Below are 24682 nucleotides of genomic sequence, written 5' to 3' on the forward strand. Positions count from 1 at the left end.
CCCCGGGACCCTCGGGGCGGGGGCGTTGGTCCCTCAGATCCTCGGAGTGGAGTACGGGAGAAGGCGGGAGGTGGGGGAGACTTGCAGATCGTACTGCGCACGGGGGGCTCTGAAGAGCGCTTGAATCCGCGTGGGTCGGTCCGCCCGGGCGCAGGTGAGCATACTGAAGCAGGGTGGTCGACGGTGCGCTGTAGGGGTGCCGAGGTCCGCCTCCGGCCGCGCGGCTGCACCTGCGAGGCCCCGGAGGCCTAGCCCCTTCCAGGGCGGCGCGGTAGTCCGTGGGAAACGCACGCAGGGATCCGGAGGCCCGAACCCGGCTGGACACTGTTCTGAATGCCTGCCTTCCCCGTCCCGAGCTAGGAACGAGGCTGGTGCCACCGAGCTGCCTGTATCCTTGGGGACACGGGAGTGCCAGGGCCGAGCCCAGGGTGGGCCGGGGGCGGCTGCGGGGGAGAGGGGGAGGCAGTGTCAAGCAGGGCGGCTGGAGGAGAAGGCACAGTTCTAGACTTAAGACTGTCAGCTGCACCTGTTACCCTCTTCCCCCGCAGGTGGCAGACGCCTGGCTTAAAACAGGAAGAGCCAGGTGTCAGTGTCAGAACTCTGTGCCGAGAGATCTGGAATGAAGGGATGGACGTCAGGGCCGCTGCAGAGCTGGGAGGGCAGGGGGCGGTGGAACCCTCAGAGGAAGGTTATTTGGGCGAGGACCTTGGCTGAGGAGGGCCGTGCGCAGGGAGCGCTCCCGGGAGTCCCCTGGAGCCACACTGGGGCTCAGGTGCAGCTGCCCTCCCTCCCCGTTTCCATCGCTGCATGCTGTTTTCCACAGCCTAGACATCTAGAATGAAACTTCGTTTCTTGCTTCTGTTTTTATTTTAGTGTGTTTTTCACTGAGCCTAGCAAATGATTTATGAAAAGAAAGTAATTATGTATGATTTCTTTGTGAAAAGCCTTGTCCTGGAGCCACTCTCTTAGAGACTTTAGTGCTTCTGGTTTGGCTCAGCCCTGGAGACAGATTTGGGACTCAAACTACAAACTCTGACCCTAAAAGATACTCATTCATCAGTTACTCTGTTTTGTGTACATTTAACATTTAGGGGTAATTGATCTAAATATTAGCAAGAATTGTGCATCGTACACGTGGCACTCTGTAAGGTAGCTTACAGAGCATCTCCTATATATTTTATCCTTTGATTCTTACAACTCTGTGATTTGGAAATCATTCACACTGATGCAGAACAGTACTTTCTTCAGATTCGCACAGATTGTAGGAATTAGATTTTAGTTATTCTTGGTCTGCCTTGTCCCATGGCCCCTTCCTCTGTAAGGGCGTACCAGTCAGTGGGACCGTTAAGCTCCTTCAGCTTCTGCAAGGGGTACAGAGGCATTTCTGATGATTCTCTCACCAGCTTTTGTGATGCCAGGAAGGTTTCGTTAGGAGTGGAATACTAGGGCTCCAAGGCCCAGGTTCTGTCCGCATCTCAGACATAAGGCAGCTCTCTGGCCTCTGTGAAGTGTTGAGCAAGCAGTAGCTCCAAGTCTCCCTTGGCCAAGGCTTGTGTAACAAGAATTTTCACGGGTTCTTTGGAAGGAGCCAGCCTCACTTCTGAGCTCAGTGGCCTCTGGCATACAAAGATTACAACTGGGCAGTGCTCTTTGCCTCCTGGGGTTCGGGTAGTGCCAAAGGCAGTGATAGGCTGCTGCAGAGGTAGCATGGGGTGGGTAAACAAGACAAGCCAGGGTTCCCATCAGACCTAGCATTTCCTCCCAAGAGACAGGCCGGCACTGACACAGCTGGGGAAGTTGTACAGTGTTTCCTCTCTGTACTGTTTCAGATGTGCTGCCCTCCTGGGAGGGTGTGTGTTTCTGAGCCCAGCAAAGAGGACAAAGATAATGCTGACTTGCAATTCTGTAACGCATTGCTGCATCTTCCATTGCTCTCATCCATTCTTCACACCGGGCCTTCAGAGTTCCCTTTGTGTGTGTGTGTGTGTGTGTTTGGACAGGCAGAGTTAGTGAGAGAGATAGAGACAGAGGGAAAGGTCTTCCTTCCATTGGTTCACCCCCCAAATGGCTGCTACGGGCGGCGCACTGCGCCGATCCAAAGCCAGGAGCCAGGCGCTTCCTCCTGGTCTCCCACGCGGGTGCAGGGACCCAAGCACTTGGGCCATCCTCCACTGCCTTCCTGGGCCACAGCAGAGAGCTGGACTGGAAGAGGAGCAACCGGGACAGAATCCGGTGCCCCAACCAGGACTAGAACCCAGGGTGCCGGCGCCGCAGGCGGAGGATTAGCCAAGTGAGCCGCGGTGCCGGCTCTGCCCTTGTGTTTTAAGAAGACACCAAGGTACAGAAGCTTGAGTGACCTCTCACAGTCAAAGAGAGCCGATTCAGGAGTTTTCTGTTTTAGTGCAGTGTCCTTTATGGTATTGCCCAGGGCTTCCTCTCCAGGCTCGTAGAACTTGATCCAGAGCAGCTGTTCTGAGCCCAGACCGCAGGCTGTGCAAGCTGAGCTAGAACGGCTGGATCTTCCAGAGGCCTCTGTTGCTTGAGGACCACTTCTCAGAGGAAAAGAGCCCTCCCTCTAGGCCCCCCGTGCCTCACCTTGTGCAGTATCTCAGAGTTTCCCAGAGCTGATATGTCCTCTGGATCTCTTTTGAGGATCTGTTCAGAACTTGCTGAATCTGGTATCTGAGGATGGAGGTTAGAGCAGGAGCTAGAGACTTGCAAGTAGAGGGGTGCTCATTTCGAGTGGCTACTTCCACGGTGCTTGAGGATGAGGGTGGGTAAGAGGGTGTCTCCTGTTGTCCATGGGGCCCTGGGTGCTGGACTCATCACGCTGTGTCCCTGTACTCATCCAGAATTGACAGGACATTGTTACTGTGGGTTGGAAAGGGGCAGAATGGCTACACAGCTGAGTATGGGCATTGTGACCCCTAAGAAAAGATTTGGCTTTGGTGTATAAGCTGCTGGCCAAGGACTGGGCTCAGGACAAGCTGGTGCTGTCTCCCTGCACGGCTCTACAGGCCCTGCTTTGGAGCTGTCTCGCTCTCAGCTTCCCTGAGGCTCACAAGCAGGCTTCAGGACCCACAGGACTTCCCTTCCCGGGTCCCAGTCCCCACAGCGTTCCAGCCTTAGAGGCCTGTGGCTGGCTGCTTGGGACTCGAGTATCCAAAACAGGGTAAATGGGTCATGGACAGGAATTTGAGAGCCATTGAGAAGCTGCACTGTCCACATGACCTGGGACTGGCAGGTCCCTTCTCTGGGCCTTGGTTTCCTCATTTACTCACTTTGTGAAGGAGAGGCTGAACTAGAGCTTTGAGAGGAGAAGGGGGAAGGAGGAGAGCAGAGAAGGAAGATGCCATGTCCTTGCCAGCCTTGTTCACTGAAGGCTGGAGGCAAGGAGGCTCACCTGCGCCTTTTACCTCTGTGGTCTCCCTCGCCCCTCCCCTGCTGTGTGCATCAGGTCAGCTCATTCTGAGCAGGGAGGATGCTCTGGGTGGGGCTGGGCAGGTGCACCTTTGCTATTTGGAAGCTGATACTGTCTCTACTTGTTTCAGACATGAATTAACCCATGGTGCTGATGCTTTGCTTTGCTTTGCTTTGTTAAGACTTTATCAGTTCCTGCCCAAAGGCAATTTCTGGAATGGGCTGGAGTCAGACTCAGGGAAGGAAAAAAATAGAAGTGTGCACACTCAGGACAGCGGTGGCTTTCTGGATGTTTGGTTCCTGAAGTCACAGTCGCATGGTGCTTTCCAGTCTGTGGGTGTCCCAGCTGCGACCGTGTCATAGAATTTCTAGTTCCTCCCTCTGTACTGGTGAGGAGGCCAGGCTCAGAGCGTCTTTCTCAGGGATGTCAGGGAGCCCTGCCAGCCAGCAGAGGAGCTGGATCCCAAACTGAGGTCACGGAAGCCCCAAGCCCGAGTGTTTTCTTCAACACCAAGCTGGCCCTTCCATACTGAGATCAAATGGGATATCTGTAAGTTATTTCCGGCTCTGCCACACTGGAGTTTAGAGAGTAAAATTCAAATCTCTTCATTAGACATCGAATGTCCATGATTACCAGTGTTGGTATTAAGTACAGAGGATGTAGGAAAGAATAAGACAACAGTCCCTACCCTCAGATTGTGCACCATATTGTGGAGAAAGATGTGTAAATAGCTACACAAAGTCTATTTGGTTGTGCAGTATGCAGAAGTATGTTTGGACATGCACCTATGCTACATAGTATAGTCAAGGCTGACTATACTATTGCTAAGGCTTTCGGAGAGGAAGTGTTATTTGTTTGGGATCTTACAGGTAAACCAGCATTTGCCTAGTTGGCATGGGTAAAGAAAAGACCTGGGCCACTTGCTGGCCTTGCGCATGGAGTGATCTGGCAAGGAGTGAGGCCTGAGTCGTGGGCCAGCGCTGAGCTGTGCAAGGCCCTGTTGGCTGTGCTGAGTTCAGACTGAGTGCCAGTCTGAAGCCAGGGAAGGATGGGATCAGGTTGGATCGGTTATGATGGCTCTTGCTCTGGCCATGTTATGGAAAATAAACTACAGAAGTCAAGAGCCAAGCCACCTTCAGTTCTGTGGTTATTGAGATAGGCTAGGATGGACTTGGCCTCCAGCAGGGAGGTTGAGAAGAGGTAGCCAGCAGCCACATTTTTCGCAAGGGCAGGACTTCTTGGCTGATAAAGTGTGGCCAGTGAGAGTGAAAGAAAAGTGAAATGTTACTCTCAGTTTCTGGGTGAGCAGTTGGCCAGATGCTTATTGTCTGTCACTGAGCTAGGGAGCTCTGGAGGTCAGTTTTAGACTCAGTGTGACAGAGAGACCTACAAGACCCCGTGTGGAAACTTTGGCTCAGGAACAGCAGTAGTGACTTGGGAGTCATTACCAAGGTGGCCGGTGAAGTGCTGAAAGAGGTGAGGCTCCCAGGAAGGGAGGGTGGGTTGGGAGAAGAAAGAAGGGAGAGCAAAGGCAGTAAAGAAGAGACAGGCCAAGGACCTCCGTGGACCTGTGCTGGGCCTGGGCCTGGGGTGAGGAACTGGCAAGCACGCAGGCTGCACAGCAAGCCACGGAGGAAAAGGCTGTTGGACCCCTCTGGTTTCTGTTAGGGTGACACACAGACTATGTTAAGGGCTTCGCTCCATTAGCCTGCATCAGAAATCTGGCACTTGGGAAATGTTAGCATCTGCATGATTGCAAATGACTCAAAAACCTTTGCTCAACCTTTTGAAGGCCTGGGGGGCCTTGGCAGCTCTCCCTTTGATGTTTTCTGGAGATTGCCTGTTGGCAGCTGAACCCTGGCAGCCCCAGGGTTTCTGGGTGGCCTGGTCCTGCCAGTGGAGTAACAGAGCTTAGGGGCATAGGCGGGACTCCAGGGCCCCACCTCCAGCCTTCCCCTGCTGCCTGCTCTCCGTGGGTCAGTCTCTCTGCCAGCAGGAGCAGGGGTGTGCACGCAGTGGATGGTGAGTGCCTGTTCCCAGCTGTGACTGGTGTAGGGTGAGGGACTGTGTGGGCAGGGGAGCTGCCTGTGCAAAGAAGAGACAGGCTCCCCAAGCTGGAAACTGAACCAGGCGAGGTGGTAGTGGGGAGGAATCAAGAATGTCTGGTTTCCAGAGTGAGCTCTTTCTGTTAGAATCATAGGATGTCACTGGAGAGCTTCAAGAGCCTTAGCAAACCGGGGCGGAGAGGGATTGTAAGGGAAAGGGGAACAAATTGGTGTTGCCTCACATGGGGCACCAAATGTCAGGAAAAGGGGGCAGAAACAGAGAGGAGACAGGGGTATGAACTTACAGCCAGACCTCACAGGGCCCAGAACCCAACAGGCTGGGCTTTTTTGTATATTAGGTGCTAATGGTTGGGGTAGGGGGCAGTAGGCAGAGGTGAGCTTCTTTATACAGGTTCTTCAACTTTGCCCCCTCCGCCATACCCTTCCAAACCTGGGGAAGAATGCAGGGGGTGGGGTGGAGAACAACCGGGGTATGAGGCTAAATTGGGATTCAGGGCTAAAGGGTAAATTCCAATTTTATCTGTTTTTTGGGCAATGAGCTAGAATGGCTGAGGCATATGTCTTTGTTCTATCAAGGATCACCCAGCTTGGCCCAGGGAGCCCAGCTGGGCGTCTTCCCTTGCATAGCCATGCTCTTCACTGAGGAAGGCTACACAGCTGTTGTTTGCTTGGAGCCTTAGCCTGTTTCACCTTGAATATGGGAGAGGGAGATCAGATAAGGTCGGTAGCAGTGGGGAAATGGCAGTGGGGGCTGGCCCTTCTGTAAACAACTTTGCTCTTGTCTTTCAGAGAGACTGACCCTGTCCTCCAGGGGACAGAGAGGGGAGGAAAGAGAAGGGACATCTGGTGCATGGTAAGTTTCCTTTACAATAAACATGGTTTGCGGAGTCTGATGACTGGAAGAAGCCAAGTTGATCTTCCTAACTATCTTGAAGACTAAAGAGATCTCCCTTGACCTCTAGAAATGCGTTTCTGAATGTGTGGGGAGGCAAGGTGTGACAGTAGAAAGACTGAGTTTTGAATCCTATTCCTGTTGACCCGGGACCAAGTGGCAGTAGTGCTGCCTCCTGGCTCTGCCACAGTGGGGATGTTCCTGAACTTCTCTGAACCTCAGTGTTGGTAGCTGCAAAACAAGATAATTCCCACATCACAAAGCTGTTGAGCGAATGAAATTGGGCCACAGATGTCGAGTGGCACCGACAGGATCCTGGCTTACTGGCCTTCCTCCCCCTCTGGTCAGTTGTTTTAGAGGCCCCTACTGAAATGCATTCTAATATTTAGACATTAGAGCTCTTCCTACTCTTTTTGTTTTTTCAAAGATTTACTTATTTTATTTGAAAGGCAGAGTGACAGAGACAGAGCGAGACACAAAGAGAGAGAGAAAGATCTTTCATCTGCCGGTTTACTTGCCAAATTCCCACAACAGCTGGGGCAAGGCCAGGTTGAAGCCAGGAGCCAGGAACTCCAACTGGATCTAAGGGTGGCAGGAATCCACGTCACTTGGGCCACCACCTGCTGCCTCCCCGGTACATTAGCAGGATGCTGGATTGGAAGCAGAGTAGCTGGGACTCAAACCAGGCATTCCAGTATGGGATACAGGCTTCCCAAGCAGCAGCTTAACTTGCAGCTTGGTGCTGTGGGGCCTGGGTGTTAGGAAGAGAGTGCAGATTGGTACCTCCTCATGTGGAGCACCAAAATGTTGGGGAAAAGATGCAGATCAGAGAGGAAGTAGAATACAAATCTACAGCTAGACTGAATGTATTCAGAGAAAATGAATCCACAGAGGTGGGTGGCCAATTGCACAATGGATGGAACACCCAGCAGGAGACCCCAACCCAGGGGCCAGGCCTTTTTACATCTTGGGTGGGAGGGGGGGAGGGCAGCAGATGAAGGTGAATTCCTCAGAACTTGTCTGGAACTGGTCTTTCATGTGGCTGCAGGGCCTCTGAACCTGGGGAAGAATGTGGGGAGTGGGGTGTAAAGATAATAGGGTATGAGACCAAATTGAGATTCAAGGGCAAGGGATACATTCCAACATTATCTCTCTTTGGGGCAATGAGCCAGAATGACTGAGGCTTATATCTTTGTGCCATCGCTAGGGATGAGGACCATTGCCACAAAGGGGTGACTCTACTCATACTTTAGGATCACAGCCAAGGGTAGGGCTAGGGCTTGGATAGAATTCACAGGAATTTTGAAACTCAGATCTCCCGTGCTATAGCCCTTGGACTTGAGGTAGGAGTAGGGGCCTTTGGGACATAGAAATCTTGAGTTTTCAAGGCACCGATATCTGCCCCTAGTCAGCTTGCTGTTTCCTGGGCTTAGTCAGGCCTGGCCGAGCCCTTCACCCTGCCTCCTGTGCCCTGTACTGGCTTCAAAGCCACCTCCTGAGTGTTTCTCTGGCTGCCCAGACTGGTTCACAGTCCTGCATTGCCATAGCTCCATGCCCACGCTGCCTCACCTTCCCACTTGCTTTTCAGCTATTTGCGTACCAAGCTGTGTCTCTTTGAGGACTGTGTATCATTTCACTTTATGTCCTCCCAAATTTCCATTTATTGAACAAGTCAGTGTTGAATAAACGTGTGGAAATAAATGTTGAGTCTTAGTTAAGTTGAACTGCCTTGTGCTCATGAGGGAACAGGCAGAATGCCTGTGGATGAGCCGTGGAGAAAGGGGGTCTGTTTCATTCTAAGTTTGCAGGGGTATGTTGAAAGAATATAAAGCTGACCATAAGGGTTCTTGGGCTTGTAAATTGCTAAGCCTCAGTGAATCCATCTGTAGGGTTTGCACACTGCTGCAGACATGTTTATCAAATCTGTGCTGAGATGCCACCCCGTGTACTCTTGCACCATACACACCTGTCAGAAATCCAGGGGTGTTTTATATTTTTCATAAGATTTTCATTTTAGGGGCTGGTGCTATGCTGCAGTGGGTTAAGCTGCAGCCTGCAGCATTGGCATCCCATATGGGTGCCGGTTCAAGTCCTGGCTGCTCTACTTCTGATCTAGCTCCCTACTAATGCACCTGGGAAAGCAAGGGAAGATGGCCCAAGTGATTGGGTCCCTACACCCATGTGGGAGACCTGGATGGAGCTCCTGGCTTCTAGCTTTGGCCTTGCCCAGCCCCGGCCGATGCAACCATTTGGGGAGTGAACCAATGGATGGAAGATCTCTCTCTCTCTCTGTTTCTCCTTTTCTCTCTCTGTAACTCTGCCTTTTAAAGAAACATATTTTTTTTAAAAAAGATGAAATTTTTATTTTATCTATTTGGGGAGAGACAGAGAGAGAAAGAGATCTTCATCCACTGACTGATTTACTCCCCAGATGACCTCAACGGCCAGGGCTGGGCCAGCTGAAGCCAGGAGTCTGGAATTGCTTCTGGGTCTCCAATCTGGGTGGCAGAGGCCCAAGTACTTGGGCCGTCTTCCTCTGCTTTCCCATCACATAAGCAGGGAACTGGATCAGAACTGGAGCTGCCAGGACTCAAACGGGCACTCATTTGGGATGCCTGCTTCTAAGGCTGTGGCTTAACCCCCTGAAGCCACAACACCCACCCCCAGGGATGTTTTAGACGTGCGTTATTTTTCTAGGCTCTCTGGAATCTCCTTTTTACAGCATGCTGGTGAGAGCGGTAATTTCCTCCTAATTGTTCTGTGAACTGTAATCTTGTAATGTGTAACTTTGCCACAAAAAAGAATGGGAAGCAGGCCTCCTTCCTGCTTGGCCCAAGAACCATCGACCATTAAGTTGTCATCTTCATCATTCAATTCTATTGAATTCATCGCAGCACACATTTCGGCTGTGCCACTGCATAGCAAAGGTGCATAGTGCTAGGCACAGATCTGGAGATGAACCGAGAAGCAGAGTCAGAGGAAAGAAGCTTACCGTCAAGGCCAGTTTGTTAAGCACGGCAGAGGGATCTTCAGTGAGGTTTGGACAAAGGACCAAGGAGGGATAATGAACACTTCTCGACAATGGGAGTCAGGCGCAGGCAGAGCATCTGGGGAGGCCTCTTAAGGAGGTGTCTGCGTCTAGAAGAACAGGAGGTAGGGTCACAGGCAGAGGTGTGGGAATGCAGAGGTTTGGGTCTCTCACTATTGCTAACTTGCCGCAACGAGCTGACAAGCTGGGGCTTGAGAAGGGCCCAGCTCTCCGAGGCTGGCCTGCCCTTACGGCTGTCCTTGCTTGAGCGGCGCAGACACCTGCCAGTCTGGCTGAAGTGCAGCAATGCTTTCTTAGTTCTGATGTGGGGCTTTTCTCTGCCGCCAGTCCACAGACCACGTTCTAGCAGTGAGGTTAGAAGGAGCTCTTCTCCCCCAGCGGAAGTCCTGAGTAAACAGAAATGCCACAGCAGCACCGCTTTCCCCAAAACATATACGCTGACCTCCCCCTCTTTTTCCTCTTCCTTCATGTGGATGCCAAATTCCTCTTTGTTAAATACTGTTTTCATTTGGTCACCGTCTCACTTGGAAGTTCTCTTATATTTCTTCAATCTGAAATTCCCAGGCTGGCCTACTCCTTCCCTCCCAAAGTCATCGCCACAGAGCCAGCCATTCCTGCCCCCCATCCCACTATGGGGCACCCCCACAGGCCCCTCCATCAGCAGTGACATGGATTTCCAGACATTAGCTAGATCTTCGGAGATCCAACTTGCCAGGTCCTGCAGGGGAGAACTGGATGTGAGATGGGGCTGGGCTGAGATTGGAGCTGGGGTGGGGGGAGAGCACATACCCCCAAGCCTGCGCCTGGTGATCCAAGAAGCACCAGAATCAGCCTGGCTTAGGGAGGAAGGCACCCAGTGTAGTCGAGTCAGATCCTAGATAGCACGTGGGCCAAATGGAAAGATGGGGATAGTGCGTGCTTATCGGCAGAGTGAGCTCCCTACTGCTATTACAGGAGCGGGCAGCTTCTGGGATTTCCCATGCAGACATAAGGCTGCTGGCAGGGGGCCTCATGGGCCAGGAACCAGTCACCAGCTGGAAACAAGGCTGGACTCTGATGGACCTGCCAGTCCCCTGCCCTATGCAAACGTCTGCCCAGCTCCCTCAGAGGTGGACACTGCAGCTCCCGCTCTCTCTGGTGTAGCACCAGCTCTCTCCATCTCGGTTCCCAGTCATTCAGCAGGTATCTGCTTAGTTCTGTTCCCGAAGGAAAATGATGTCAGATTAGATGCAGGTATTCAACAGTGACTTTCTCTGAGTGGTAGGCTTCAGGGGACATTTGCTTTCTTTTTAACTAGGCTTTTATATGTTGCTTCTTTTTGGTTTGGTTTGTTTTTATTACAAGAACCTCTTTTATTTCTGTAATGAATTAAAAATAAAGATGTTCTCAGTTGGGAGAAATTTAATGAAATCGCCTGCTAGGCACTGGCTGTGGGCTTAAAGAATAGAATATGGTTCCTGTTTCTGGAGGATCCTCCTAAGAGTAGCAAAGAGAGGGTGACAGGCCATGCGATCAGCGTTCTAAGTGTCTTCTAGTCATGGAAGAGAAAGCTGCCACCCAGAGAGGCAGGAGCTGAGCCGCCTGGGCTGGGAGGGACACTCAGGTTTGGATGAGGAGAATGAGGAGACTGTGTGCCCCCAAGGACACAGCCTGGCAGAGTACCACAGAGCTGGGGGCACAGCCTGGGACATGAGTAAGAGAAGTGCCCGAGAAGGTTGCGTTCCTCTGTCAGTGCTCCTGACGCACTGGTGAGCTCCTTGGGGCACGAACCTCCCTGTTCTTGACATGGCCCCAGCTCCCCAGCTATGGTAGCAGCAGGTGCCTTGCAGTCCTTGTTTCTCTATGGCTGCTGGCCACTGCCCCTCCTCTGGCCTCCTGGCCTGCTGGCCGGCTGCCCCGTCAGAGCCTTGGCTGGAGAGATCAGATTCCAGCTGTCCTGTGGAGCAGTAATGTTTTCTTTCTTCCTCTCAATCTCCAGAAATGTCTTTCCTCCAGGACCCAAGTTTCTTCACCATGGGGATGTGGTCCATCGGTGCAGGAGCCCTGGGGGCTGCGGCCGTGGCGCTGCTGCTGGCCAACACAGACGTGTTTCTGTCCAAGCCCCAGAAAGCAGCCCTGGAGTACCTGGAGGACATAGACCTGAAAACCCTGGGCAAAGGTAAGTGTGACCCTGCCAGTCTCGGTGTTTCCGAGACTCCGGGACGCAGGCTCGCTGGTTTTCTTTTTCTTTTTTTACTGAAAAGGAAATGTAACAACACTAGGAAAAATGTAATAACACTTTTTAGATTACCAGTAATCTCATTACCCTGGCACAATGATCATGTTTTGTTTTGGTGTTTTCCTTTCTGTGTTACATTATTATTACATTGTTGTGATCCTGCTGTGTCATTTGACTTTTTCCTAGCAAAAGCATTTTCCACTTTCTATCGTTGTCTCTCTATGTGGAGAAATCGCTCCATAGTAAAGTCGCACGATTGTTTTCTCAAGCAGCCTTTCCAGGAGTGTGCTGAGGAATTTGGGGCTTATGGGACCTTCGCGAGAACAGTTCTTGAGTCAAATAAGAAACACTGTTCCTGTTCGGTGTCCCTGATGCTCAGCTTGGGGGCCTGGCACACAGTAGGGACTTGTTATTGAAATGAGGGGTCTCTGGATTGCTCCTGACACCAACACAGGCAGCTCCCAGGTGTGCTGAAGCAGCAGCACACAGGGAAGCTTTGCAAGGTAGCACCTGGGAACAGATCTACCCCCCTGCCTCTTCTTGGGGACCCATCTGGAGTGCACCATGGACAGCCCAGAGCCACACACTCCAGCGTGGTAGCTCTGCCTCCTCACCAGGTGCTCTCAGACCTGGAGCTCCGTGGGGCTTCAGTCACGTGGATAGGTGGCAGGAGAGGTTGGTGAATGTTGGGATTCGCTGACTGGTGGGCTCCAGGTTAGCCCCCAGATGGAAGTGATCAGCATCTTCTCAGAAAGTGAGGAGGCTTATCAGAGGCAGGTGGGAGTGTGGCGTGTGGATTCATGGCAGGTCACGTTGGTAAGGGACTGAGCAGAGACCACTCAAGCTCTGCACCCTGAGTGTTCCAATCTCACTTGAGTAAAGACAGTCTCCTCCCTCTTACCCACCCCCCCCAACATGGAGCATCCTACAGAGGCCTGGATTGCTTTGGGAAATACTAAGAGGACAAGGGTTCATACTTCCTGATCCCTCACTAACTCTCATCCCAGACACTGGAGTGAGCACACTGTAGTTGCTTTTTCTTGCTCCCTGCAGTCCAAAGTGGAGCTATTTAGATACTCACATATTTTTTTTTAAGATTTATCTTATTTGAAAGAGTTATGGAGAGAAAAAGACACACACACACAGAGGTCTTCTGTCCTCTGGTTTACTCCCCAAATGACCACAACGGCCAGAGCTAAGCTGATCTGAAGCCAAGTGCCAGGAGTTTCTTTTGGTCTCCCACACGGGTGCAGGGGCCCAAGGACTTGGGCCATCTTCCACTGCTTTCCCAGACCATAGCAGAGAGCTGGATTAGAAGTGGAGCAGCCAGGACTCGAACTGGCGCCCATATAGGATGCCAACACTGCAGACCAGGGCTTTAATCCACTGTGCCACAGCATTGCCCCTTAGCTACCCACACCTTATACAGGAGAAAATGAGGTCCAAAGAGGAAGAATAGCTGGCCTGGGGTCACATGGCTGGATTTCAGAATCAGCCTGAGCTTCTCAGCCGGGCCTGGACTGCAGCACTGCACCATCCCAGAGCCCTTCCTCACTATACGTCTTCTTCCCTCCTGCAAATAACATGGCCCATGTAATGATTTCCTTTGATTCCTTTGAGTATGTTTGTAAGAGTGATGTTTCTTTGGTCACAGTACAAGACTTTTTCAGTTGTGGCCATGCTTCTGCCCTGAAGGATTATTTCAATATCCAGAGACCAGAAATAAAAGAATACCCATTTTCCCCGAAATGTCCCAGTTTGGAAATAGATTTTTATGGGGGAAGAGAGTGTGGGATTCTCAAGGTGAATATTGTCTGTGTTCCCTGTTTGCCTTTTCCCACGTGTGCAATGCCTGTCCAGGTCCTCTCCTGGGCCTGGTCTCTGACCTCAGCTTGGCTCGGTGTGGCTCATGACTGCCCAGTGGCTAGGGCAGGAATGGACAGAGCTGGACTGGGCTAGGACATCATAAATTTCCTTTTCTTCTTCCTCAGAACCAAGGACTTTCAAAGCAAAGGAGCTCTGGGAAAAGAATGGAGCCGTGATTATGGCAGTACGGAGGCCGGGCTGCTTCCTTTGTCGAGAGGTGGGTGCATATGGAAATCTGTTCAGAGAAAAGATCCTGGCGAGTGGGAGCTAGTGCATTTGCAGCCAGGACCGAAGAACCAAAGGCTCACTTTCCCTTTCACCAGCACTGATCTGTGCTCTGTCATTTGCTGTAGGAATTTCTTTTGACTTATGCTCTGTGTCTGGTTTTTAACAACTTGCCATCCCCACTAAGGTTAGCAATGCGTCTGACTTTCCTTTGGAACTCTCAAGGCTTTCTTCCTGGGCTGTACCCTCTGGGTCCTGGACTGGCTTCCCATTTAATCAAGAGCAGCAGCAAAGTCCAAGTCCATGTTGCTACTGGTCAGCACAGACACATGCTTGCTGAAATGAGGGGGCTGGGTTTCCCCTGACACCAGCATGGTCAGCCCTGGCTGTGCTGGAGCTGCAGCATTACAGAGAAGCTCTTCAAGACCTGTCTTTAGAACAGACCTGCCCGCACGCCTCTTCTCGGAGACCCACCTGGAGTGCATCATGCACCCCTGAGACCACACACTCCAACGTGGTAGCTCAGCCTTCTCGCCAAGTGCTCTCAGTGTCAGATCTGGAGCTCAGTGGGCTTCAGTCCTGCTGATAAGTGGCAGGAGAGTTTGGGGAACACTGGGGCTCCCTGAATGGCTTCCCCATGCTAGGCTTCCTGTCTAGCAAGTGAGGAAGCTTATCAAGGGAAGGCAGGAGTGTGACTGTGATTTTTTTAACCTTTTTTAAAGATTTGTTTTAAAAAATATTTATTTTATTTATTTGAAAGATAGAGTTACAGAGAGAGAGAGGTCTTCCATTCCACTGGTTCACCCTGCAAATGACTGGAACGGCCACAATTGAGCTGATCCAAAGCCAGGAGCCAGGAGCTTCTTCCACATCTCCCACATGGGTGCAGGGGCCCAAGGACTTGGGCCATCTTCTACTGCTTTCCCAGTCTACAGCAGAGAGCTGGATTGGAAGTGGAACAGCCGGGACTTGAACTGGTGCCCATATGGAATGCCAGCACTGTGGGCCAGGACTTTAACCCACTGCGCCACAGTGCCATCCCTAAAGGTTTCTTTATTTATGTATTTGAAAGGAAGAGTGACACAGAGAAGGAGAGGCAGAAAGGAGGAGATATTCCATTAGCTGCTTCATTCCCCAAAAGGCTACAATTGCCAGGGCTGGGCCAGACCAAAGCCAGGAACCAGGAACTCCCTCCAGGTCTCCCATATGGGTGTCAGGAACTCAGATACTTGGGCCATCATCTGCCGCCTTCCCAGGCACATAAGCACGAAACTGGATCAGAAGTGAAGTACTAGGGACTCAAACTAGCACTCTGATATGGGATATGGCAATTCCAAGTGGTATCTTAATGTACTGTGCCACAACTCCTGTTCTGTGTGTTTTTTTTAAAAAAATATATATATTTTATTATTTATTTATATGAGAGGCACAGAGACAGAGAAAGTGCCCATCCACTGGTTCATCCCCAGATGTCTACAACAGCTGGGGTTGGGCCAAAGCCTGAACCAGGAGCTTCATCCAGGTCTCTCACTTGGGTACAGGGCCCCAAGGACTTGGGTCATCTTCTGTTGCTTTCCCAGGAATAGTAGGAAGGAGCTGGATTGGAAGTGGAGCAGCCAGAACTCAAACTGGCACCAGTTTGGGATGGGGTGTTACAGGCACAGCTTAGCCTGTTAATGCTACAATGCCAAGCCTGAGACTCGGACCTCTTTATTGGTGTCTCAACCTCTAAGTTAAATGCCTGTCCCAGAAGTGTGATTGTTGCAGCACAAAATGCTAATGTTAGGGAACATTGTGATTACCTGCATCCATCCTTATCCCTTTATAGATGGGTAAACCAGGGGCCAGCGTTGTTTGATGGCCTGCCGAGTTGGTAGCAGAAAACCTGTGTCTGCGATCACCATCTTACTTAGGACAAACTGGAAATGACAGTGCTGCTTCTCATGTAGTGGTGTTGGCCCTGTCCTGGCGGTCATCTTCATCCTTCCGGTTGTGCTCCCTAACCCTGGGGCAGGGCCTTCAGCCTTGCTAATCTCACCCCTGCTTGTGTGGTTGCACTGGGGAAGACTCTGTTCCTTTGCAGAATGCATGCAAACCCTACGGTATGCTGCCCTCATGGCACTTTGGTGCCTATGAACTCATGAGGTCCTTACCGTGTCCCTTGAAAAACAGCTGGCTGTCCTTACTCTCATTTTCCAGGGGAGAAAACTGACAAAGCCAAACTGCTTGGGGAAGTGAGTGAGTTATTTCATCGCCTGCTATAGCAAATTACCGCAAGCTTGGTGGCTCTCATTTATCTTACAACCGTGGAGGGAGTGGAATCTGGTCTCGTCTCTCTGGAGCCTGTGGAGGAGAACCCCTTTGTCGGTCGTCCTCAGCTTCCAGAGGCCACCTGTGCTCACTGGCTCACGCCTCTCCTCCATTTGTGAAGCCAGCCATGCCTGTTCAGGTCTTTTTTCTGCTGTGTCACTCTGACACTGCCTCCTCTGCCTCCCTGTTGTGCCCTTAAGGAGCCTGATGACTATATCCAGCCCCCTGAGAAAATCTAGGTTAATCTCCTTATTTTATGGTCAGTTGATGAGCAACTGTAACTTCACGGTCTTAATTCCATTTTACCATGTAACAGAACAGGTTCACAGATTCCAGGAATTAGGACACGGATGTCAGTAGAGGCCACCACGAGAGGGCTTTGTTTCCAAAACTGTGGTGCCTCCTGACTCCAACATGGAATGCTGTTTGATTTGATTGCTGGAGGCTGTCGAAACCCAGAAGGTTCCAAGGGTACTATCTCTCCCTCATTATAACCTGCTTGCCTCTACACTGGCCTGTGCCCTGGCAGAGCAGTTTTGGAAACTTGGGTGGATGGCAGTCGGAGTTATTTTGAGTGGCTCAGGGAGGAGCTGCATGACTCAGTTTCTACTTCATGGCTTGGACAGTGCTACAGGCAGTGCAGAGAGCCCAGGAAAAGTGAGTCAGGAGACCTACTCTCCTCAAACAGGTGGTCTGTGTCCTCACGACGCTGCAGTCCTCATTGCTCTAGGGCAAACTCTGCTGCTCACCCTGAGATGCCAGGTACAATCAGTTCTGTTGTGTTAGCTATTATTTTTTCCTATTCTGGAAAGTTAAATGTGGTTACCATTGTATAGCAGTGTATTTGTGTTGAAGACAGTGGGTCGGGGCTGGCGCTGTGGTGCGGCGGGTTAACGCCCTGGCCTGAAGCACCGGCATCCCATGTGGGCACCGGTTCTAGTCCCAGCTGCTCCTCTTCCAATCCAGCTCTCTGCTATGGCCTGGGAAAGCAGCAGAAGATGGCCCAAGTCCTTGGGCCCCTGCACCCTCATGGGAGACCCAGAAGAAGCTCCTGGCTCCTGGCTTCGGATAGGCACAGCTCTGGCCGTTGCAGCCATCTGGGGAGTGAGCCAGCGGATGGAAGACCTCTCTCTCTCTGTCTCTCTGCCTCTCCTTCTCTTCTCTGTGTAACTCTAAATTTTAAGTAAAATTTTTAAAAATATTAAAAAAAAAAAACCAGTGGGTCACATTTAAAAGGGATTCCTGTTGATTCTTTAATTCATTTTTTTAAATTGTGTTTTGTCTCTTGTTAATCTTTTTTTTTTTTTAAGATTTACTTATTTATTTGAGAGGCAGAGTTACACACAGAGAGAGGGAAAGACAGAGAGAGAGATCTTCCATCTGCTGGTTCACTCCCCAAATGGCCACAATGGATGGAGATGAACCAATCCAAAGCCAGGAGCCAGGAGCCCCTTCCAGGTCTCCCACACGGATGCAGGGGCCCAAATGCTTGGGCCATCTTCTACTGCTTTCCCAGGCCATTAGCAGGGAGCTGGGTCAGAAGTGGAGCAGCTGGGACTTGAACCTATGTGAGATGCTGGCACCACAGGCTAAGGCTTAACCTACTATGCCACAATGCCAGCCCCAATTCTTTAATTCTGACACCAAATGTGAAGGAAGGAGCTTTATCACAACTCATGTAACTTCATTTATTCATCAGCATACATTTCATGGAGGGCCAAGGCTGTCTGTGGCTCTCAGCTGCATTCTCCCCAGTGTCCACCTTCAAATCTCCACTTGGTATTTAGTGCCAGTGATGTTTTAGGCACTGAGGGGTCCAAAGAAATGGAAGACGTAGCCTTTTAACTATAAGCCGCTTTTGGGAATTTGAGTGGCAGCACTCAAATTAGTGGTAACACACAGACGTCACCCAGCAGGGTGAGTAGAATATGCACAGACAAGTAGGGCTTTGCTGCAGACTGGACTAGCTAGGGAGATCATTTTAGAGCGAGGACGCTTTTCAGAGGATAGAGTGTGAGTTAGAGATAAAGGGAAGATTACTGCAAAGGAAGGGAGCTGACTGGGCCAGAGTGTGGAGGCCAGCATCGTTCACCTGGCCCTAGTGCAGTGTGTCTGCTGGGCCCTTGTGCCAGTTGGCTGTAGTGCAGGGGAGAGGATGGGAGGCGAGCAATGTGGAGCAGGAGTGGAGGAGGTGTTTGGTGCCACCTCTTGGTTGTGGTTGCTCCCTCAGCTGAAGTAGGGACACACGCGGCAGGAGCCTCGCCTCTAATTCCCACTGTGAAGAAGACAAGAATCGGAGACCTGATACCTTATTCTGAGACCCAGTGCCCAGCTGGGACAGGCAAGCGCTGGGTCACCGGGGCATGTGTTGTTTCTGTGTTCTACACCAGCCACGCTCTGGGCCCATGGGGGAGGTGGGTTGTTGGCCACCGAGGCCCAGCAGTTTGCATCCCTCAGCCTCCCTGCCTCCCGCAGGAAGCTGCAGACCTGTCTTCCCTGAAGCCCAAGTTGGATGAGCTGGGCGTCCCCCTGTACGCAGTGGTGAAGGAGGACGTCAGGAGTGAAGTGAAGAACTTCCAGCCTTATTTCAAAGGAGAGATCTTCCTGGATGAAAAGGTGTGTGTGCTGTGAGCCGGTGGGACCATGCCCAGCAGTGGAGAGCTGGGCGGTTCAGGGTGCGTCTGGCCTGGAGCTGGAGGCCCGCCTCTCCTGCAGTGGCCGTGGATGCTCAGAGCCTTTCCCAGGCCTCTGAGCAGAGCACGACCAGCCAGTTGAAAGGTGAACTCTGTTATTCCTGAAGCCCTTCCTGCCGTGTGACCCAGGAGGGCAGGAAGTAGCTGACACCCCGTCAGGTCCCTGCCTCCCAATGCAGGTAGGGGCCGTGGCACCATTCCCCAATCCTCAGTTCATTGCAGCTGTATTTCTGCCCCTCTACTCTGCATCCGCAGAGTGTAGCACTGTTCCCACTCTGCCAGACTCAAGAACAAGTGAGAAGTTGAGTCTAGGGAGCTGCAAATCTGCTTCCCTAGATTGGGACTGCCTTGAGAGTGGAAGATGGACCTGGCAGGGTTCTCTGTTTCCATGGGCAGTTGAGAGTGGTGCTGGGTGGAGGCTGTGTGTAGTGGGTCGGGGAGAAGGCACCAACCAGCATGCCTCGGGTCTTTGCCAGAGAACAGATGCTCTGCTGGGAACCTTTCCTCCCTGGAGCACGCAGGGCTATAGACACTCATTTAGAGTCTGTCTTTCTTCTCACCCTATAGAAAAGGTTCTATGGTCCACAAAAGCGGAAGATGCTGTTTATGGGATTTGTCCGTCTGGGAGTGTGGTACAGCTTTTTCCGGGCTTGGAATGGTGGCTTCTCTGGAAATCTGGAAGGCGAAGGCGTCATTCTTGGGGGAGTCTTTGTGATGGGATCAGGAAAACAGGTGAGTTTATACGTGTTTGAAAAGCAGAGAGAAAGACCACGATCTTCCCTCTGCTGATTCACTCCCCAGATGCCCCTAACAGCAAGGGCAAGGCCCAGCAGAAGCCAGGATCCAGGCACTCTAGCCAGGTTTCCTGCCTGGGTGGCAGGGACCTAAGTACTTGGGTCATCACGCACTACTTTTCCAGGGGCATTAGCAGGGAGCTGGGTGAGTAAATGAAGAGTGGGGACCCGCCCCCCTGCACCACAGTGTTTACTTGTGAGTGTGCCAATGTCTGTTAGCTGGGGTCACAAGTCTGGAGCCAGGGAATTGACTTTGCTTGTTTGAGGAGTCCCAGCCTTTCTTCCAGAAGTCCAGGGAACATGAGGAGGGGAAGGAAGGGCAATTGTCATGTGTCCCACAGCTGCCCTCTGCTGGCACCGTGCAGCTGGATCTGCTCACTCACCATGGTCCTGTCACGATCATTGTGCAGACAGGGAACTTGGGGCCGAGGGGATGAGCAACTGCACCAAGGAGCACAGCTCATCCTTGGAACTGCTGGGGCCTCCATCCAGGTTTTCTGACTTCAAGTTTTGTTTTCTATGCTTGAACAAAAGCATTATTTTCATTCTGCTTATGAGCTTAACTCTGGTGGAGTGTCCATAGGTCATTAATGGATGATAAGAGAGGAGAGGAAAGAAGGATTAAAAGAGGCCTAATCAGGGAAAGTGGCAAGGAAACGTCGGGGAGACTGTGCTTTTTCCAGTGAGGGCCTTGGTGTCAGGGCTGCCCCAGGAGAGGTAACCGACCTCCTGCAGACAGGCTGGGCCAGAGTGGGTAGAGGCAGGGCGTGGCACATGCACCTGCAGACCAGTTGCCTGACCCTCTCAGACTTGTCCCTGCATATTAGCATGTGTAGAGAGTATTTGCTTCCTGTAGAAAGACGGGATTGGTCTGCATTGTTGGCTCTCACTTATAAGATTGGTAACCATATACTGTGCCCAACTTGGAAGGAATAAAAGTGAGAGTGGAAATCCCTGGGTTTTAGTCATTATTTCTGATCTCTTCCTTTTACACTGTACTAACTGCTCACTCTTAGCTGTATTAGAACTTAGTATAAATGGTGTCAGATTTAACACAATCCTACTAGCTGTTTTTCTGGAAAATATTTTAAGATGTTATAGTGATAATGGCTCCTGTGTGCACCAGCCTCATTCCGGGTGCTCATCCACGTGGTCTACCTTTCTCAACCAACTGTGGGGTATTAGGTGTTTTTATTCTAATCTCCAGGTAAAAAACGGGCCTTGGCCGGCGCCATGGCTCAACAGGCTAATCCTCCGCATAGCGGCACCGGCACACCGGGTTCTAGTCCCAGTCGGGGTGCTGGATTCTGTCCCGGTTGCCCCTCTTCCAGGCCAGCTCTCTGCTATGGCCCGGAAGTGCCGAGGAGGATGGCCCAAGTGCTTGGGCCCTGCACCCACATGGGAGACCAGGAGAAGCACCTGGCTCCTGGCTTCGGATCAGCGCGGTGCGCCGGCTGCGGCGGCCATTGGAGGGTGAACCAACGGCAAAAGGAAGACCTTTCTCTCTGTCTCTCTCTCTCACTGTCCACTCTGCCTGTAAAAAAATTTTTAAAAAACGGGCCTTAAGATATGAAAGAAATCAGCCAGAGACATACAGCTAGTGAGTGGAACAATGGGAGTAACTCAAATGGCTCCAGCCCCAGAGACCCCGCCCTGGCCCTGCCCGAAGCCTGTCTTCAGAGGGGGTTCCAGTAACCCCTTCCAAAGGCTCTTACACCTGGGCAAGCCACTTCTCCGGAGGGTTGCCCATCCTCTCCCCACTTTGGCTTGTGGGGTTTCTTCCTGTGGCCTCTAGGGCAGGGCTTGGCACACCTGCCAGCCTTCTCTTGCCTGGCGATGCTGACTCATCTGGTGCTCATGGGCCTGGCTGGCACGTTCCTGGCGTTGCTAGGTGTGCTGTTTGGCTTTGTTGTTACTCCCTGGGGCTCTGGCCTTCACCCTCCCTGGTGGAGGGTCGACTGGGCCCACTGAGCATCAGGACTTAACTCAGTTCTTCTTGGGAGTAGGGTTTTGCGGTCTCACTGTGCCAGGTGCCATTCAGTGGTGATTTTCTTTGTGATAACATTCTTGAAGTCATTCTTAATTTAAAGAAGTATGTGTGTGCAATAGAAATTTGAGGACAGTGAAACAGTAGAAAGTGGGGAGAGCTATCCAATGGATACCTAAAGGAACAGATCTAAGAAGGCTTTTGTTTTAGAATGTGGTAGCTTGTGAAGCTAGACTTTTTTCCCATTTAGAGGTATATTGTGAACATTTTAATACATTCATACATATCATAATTCTCAATATTTTTATACCACATTATGCTTTATTGAGATCTACTTCCCTGTGCTTGCTACACTGTGGTGGGGCTTTTTACTTATTTTTTTAAATTTTTTGAAATTTTCTAAATAATGACACACTGTATTTACAGATTTTTATTTTTTAAAAAAAAAATTTATTTACTTGAGAGGTAGAGTTATTCAGAGAGGGAGAGACAGAGAGTGAGATCTTCCATCTGCTGATTCACTTCCCAGATGGCTACAATGGCCAGAGCTGGGCTGATCTGGAGCCAGGATCCAGGAGCTTCTTCCAGGTCCCCCACATGGGTGCAATGGACCAATCACTTGGGTCATCTTCCACTGCTTTCCGTCATCAGCCAAGAGCTGGATTGGAAGTAGGGTATCCAGGACTTGAATTGGCTCCCATTTGGAATGCCTGCACTGCAGGCGGAGGCTTAGTCCACTATACCACATTGCCAGCTCCCAGATTTTTATTTTTAATTTGAGTTCCTGGATGTAATGGGCCAAAGAACTCTTCAATCAGGATTCCTTGATGCTGATGTTACATGCATTATTTTTATCACTTTTGCCACTGTAGGGGAGTGTAGCAGTAGCCTGCATCTTAGTGCCTCAGAAGTGAGTGGCCTCTGGTTTCTTTCTTTCTTTTTTTTCTTAAAGCATTATTTTATTTATTTGAAAGACAAAGTTACAGAGAGAAGTAGAGCCAGAGAGAGAGAGGTTTTCCATCTGCTGGTTCACTCCCCAAATGACCACAATGGCCAGAGCTGCACCAATACGAAGCCAGGAGCCAGGAAACTCTTCCAGGTCTCCCACGCGGGTGCAGGGGCCCAAGGAGTTGGGCCATCTTCCACTGCTTTCACAGGCCATAGCAGAGAGCTGGATTGGAAGTGGAGCAGCCGGGACTAGAACCGGCACCCATATAGGATGCCAGCGCTGCAGGCTGGTGCTTTAACCTGCTGTGCCACAGCGCCGGCCCCAGGCCTCTGGTTTCTTAGGAAGATCTTTTTCAGAAGGTTTCCAATACCTGACCCTTAAACTCCGTTTCTACACCATCTTTTCTGCGTTACCTTTGTTCTGTTCTTTTCACCTAGAATAGTCTTTTACCTGTGTCTCCGCCTTTGTCGACAGCCTGGTTGCCTTCCAGGCTTCATCAGCTATGAAGCCTGCCTCTCATGTCCTTGTCTCAGTTAATCTCGTCCGACTTCCTGCTCCCGAAGTGCTGTTTGCACAGTCCAGATGCTGTGCCGGGGCCTTCCTGGTCCTACGTTCGCTGAAAGACTGAACCCCGTACAGGCCAGATTCTGATCGGAGTTATCTGCTGCCCAAGCTCGGGGCTTGGAAGGCCAGTGTCTCTGGCATCAGGAGGACTGACGCTCCTGCTTGTTTCCTTTTAGGGCGTTCTTCTTGAGCACCGGGAAAAAGAATTCGGAGACAAAGTAAACCTACCTTCTGTGCTGGACGCTGCCAAGAAGATCATATCCCAGACCTCGGCCTCTGAGAAAAAATGATCCCGAGACACCAGCCAGCTCAGGACGCCTCTGGGCACTTGTGCTCCCGGGCTGGGCTGTGTTTCCACACGTGCCCCTCAGTAGTCGGAAACCCACTGACACCGCACTCTCAGTATGGTTATTAACGTATTTTAATATTACTGTATCCTGTTGAGACCCAGTAAGGCAAAATAGCCCCTAAAGAAGACTGACAGAGACCTAAGGAATTAGTGAGGGTTCTTTAAGCTGAAACTTAGAAAGTACGAGGCTAGCTGTTGATTGCTGTACCTCATCATGAAAGGATGTGACATTTGAATGCTGTTATTTGGAAAGATTTTTCATTTTCATGTCGTCAAAAATCTAAGAGAAGTTGATGATTGGCTTGAAGATTAGAGAACATTAGGTTCCAGGCTTGTGCATTTTCTATTAATGATTTGTGGTATGATAACAAAGTGATACTCTTATAAAAGAATTGATGTGTGGTGGGATAGTTTGGTAAGGGTAAATTACAAGTGGAATCTCTGCTTTCCTCATCTTCCATTCTAACCTCAGAGATTTGTTCTAGACAAAAAGGATCATCTCTGGCTCTAATAAAATTATGTATCAGAAATCATCTGCATATACAAGTTTTTCCTGAGAAAGCCAATAGTGAAAATATTTACCAAAATGCTGATTGAGAGTGAAAAATCAGTATTCCCCATGGGTGTGGGGCAAGGGGGATGGGAGACTCCCTTAGTTCTAATGATCAAAGAGGTTTGAAAGTGACCAGAAAAATTCATCCCCTCATTCATGGTAGTGGTTTTGCCACTGGATTCCCTTGGTATTTAGAATTAGTAGCTTCTTTTCCATGGTTCTTTTGGCCTACTTTGGTAAATCCAGGGAAGAAGGAAAGTGGAAAGGGTGTAGTATAACTTAAATCATAAATCTGTTATGTTGGAGTTTTACCATGTGAATAACTATAAGGGCAACAAGAGCCCTCTGTCCCAGCAGTCCCCTAAAGATGCCAAATTGGTCCAGCAATAGGAAGGCAGAGGTGGGAGTCAGAGGAGCAGCCCACCCAGGAGGCGGCAGCCAGCGTTACCCTGGAAAGCAGGAGTGGAGAGTGAGGGTGGAAGGAAAGCCGGGGGAGGGGAGCACTGGTGAGGTGAGTGGTTCGTAGCTGAGCCAGGGCTAGGTCTGGCTTCAGCGATGGTGGCTTCATCGATGGTGGCCTGCGCGTTTGCAGTCTCTGAAGCAACACCCCCTGTACCTGTGTGGAGTTAGTATAACTCATCCCCCAGGAGCTGTGATCAGCTACCTACAGGGTAACAGGAGAGCTCAGAGCAGCGTTCCCTGGTGCCTAGAAGACACCTGATGATGCTGACACTGTTCTGTTGCAA

The 24682-nt window shown here is 50.9% G+C and overlaps 1 protein-coding gene across 4 annotated transcripts; it reads left to right on the plus strand.

The window, feature by feature from the left end:
- PRXL2A (peroxiredoxin like 2A) lies at positions 1-23976 on the plus strand. Of its 4 annotated transcripts, none has more exons than XM_062214772.1 (7): positions 1-154; positions 6277-6340; positions 11407-11586; positions 13638-13729; positions 18523-18663; positions 19308-19472; positions 23211-23976. In XM_062214772.1, the coding sequence occupies exons 3-7, from the start codon at positions 11409-11411 to the stop codon at positions 23322-23324; spliced, it is 690 nt and encodes a 229-aa protein (XP_062070756.1). In that variant the 5' UTR covers positions 1-154; positions 6277-6340; positions 11407-11408; the 3' UTR covers positions 23325-23976. The 4 variants fall into 4 exon arrangements, with proteins under 4 accessions (XP_062070756.1, XP_062070759.1, XP_062070757.1 ...); XM_062214775.1 differs by having other exon boundaries at positions 11424-11586; XM_062214773.1 differs by lacking the exon at positions 1-154 and adding an exon at positions 5423-5443.
- Positions 23977-24682: the final 706 nt, after the last annotated feature.

This window comes from Lepus europaeus, chromosome 17 (assembly GCF_033115175.1).
Source record: "Lepus europaeus isolate LE1 chromosome 17, mLepTim1.pri, whole genome shotgun sequence".
NCBI lineage: Eukaryota > Metazoa > Chordata > Mammalia > Lagomorpha > Leporidae > Lepus > Lepus europaeus.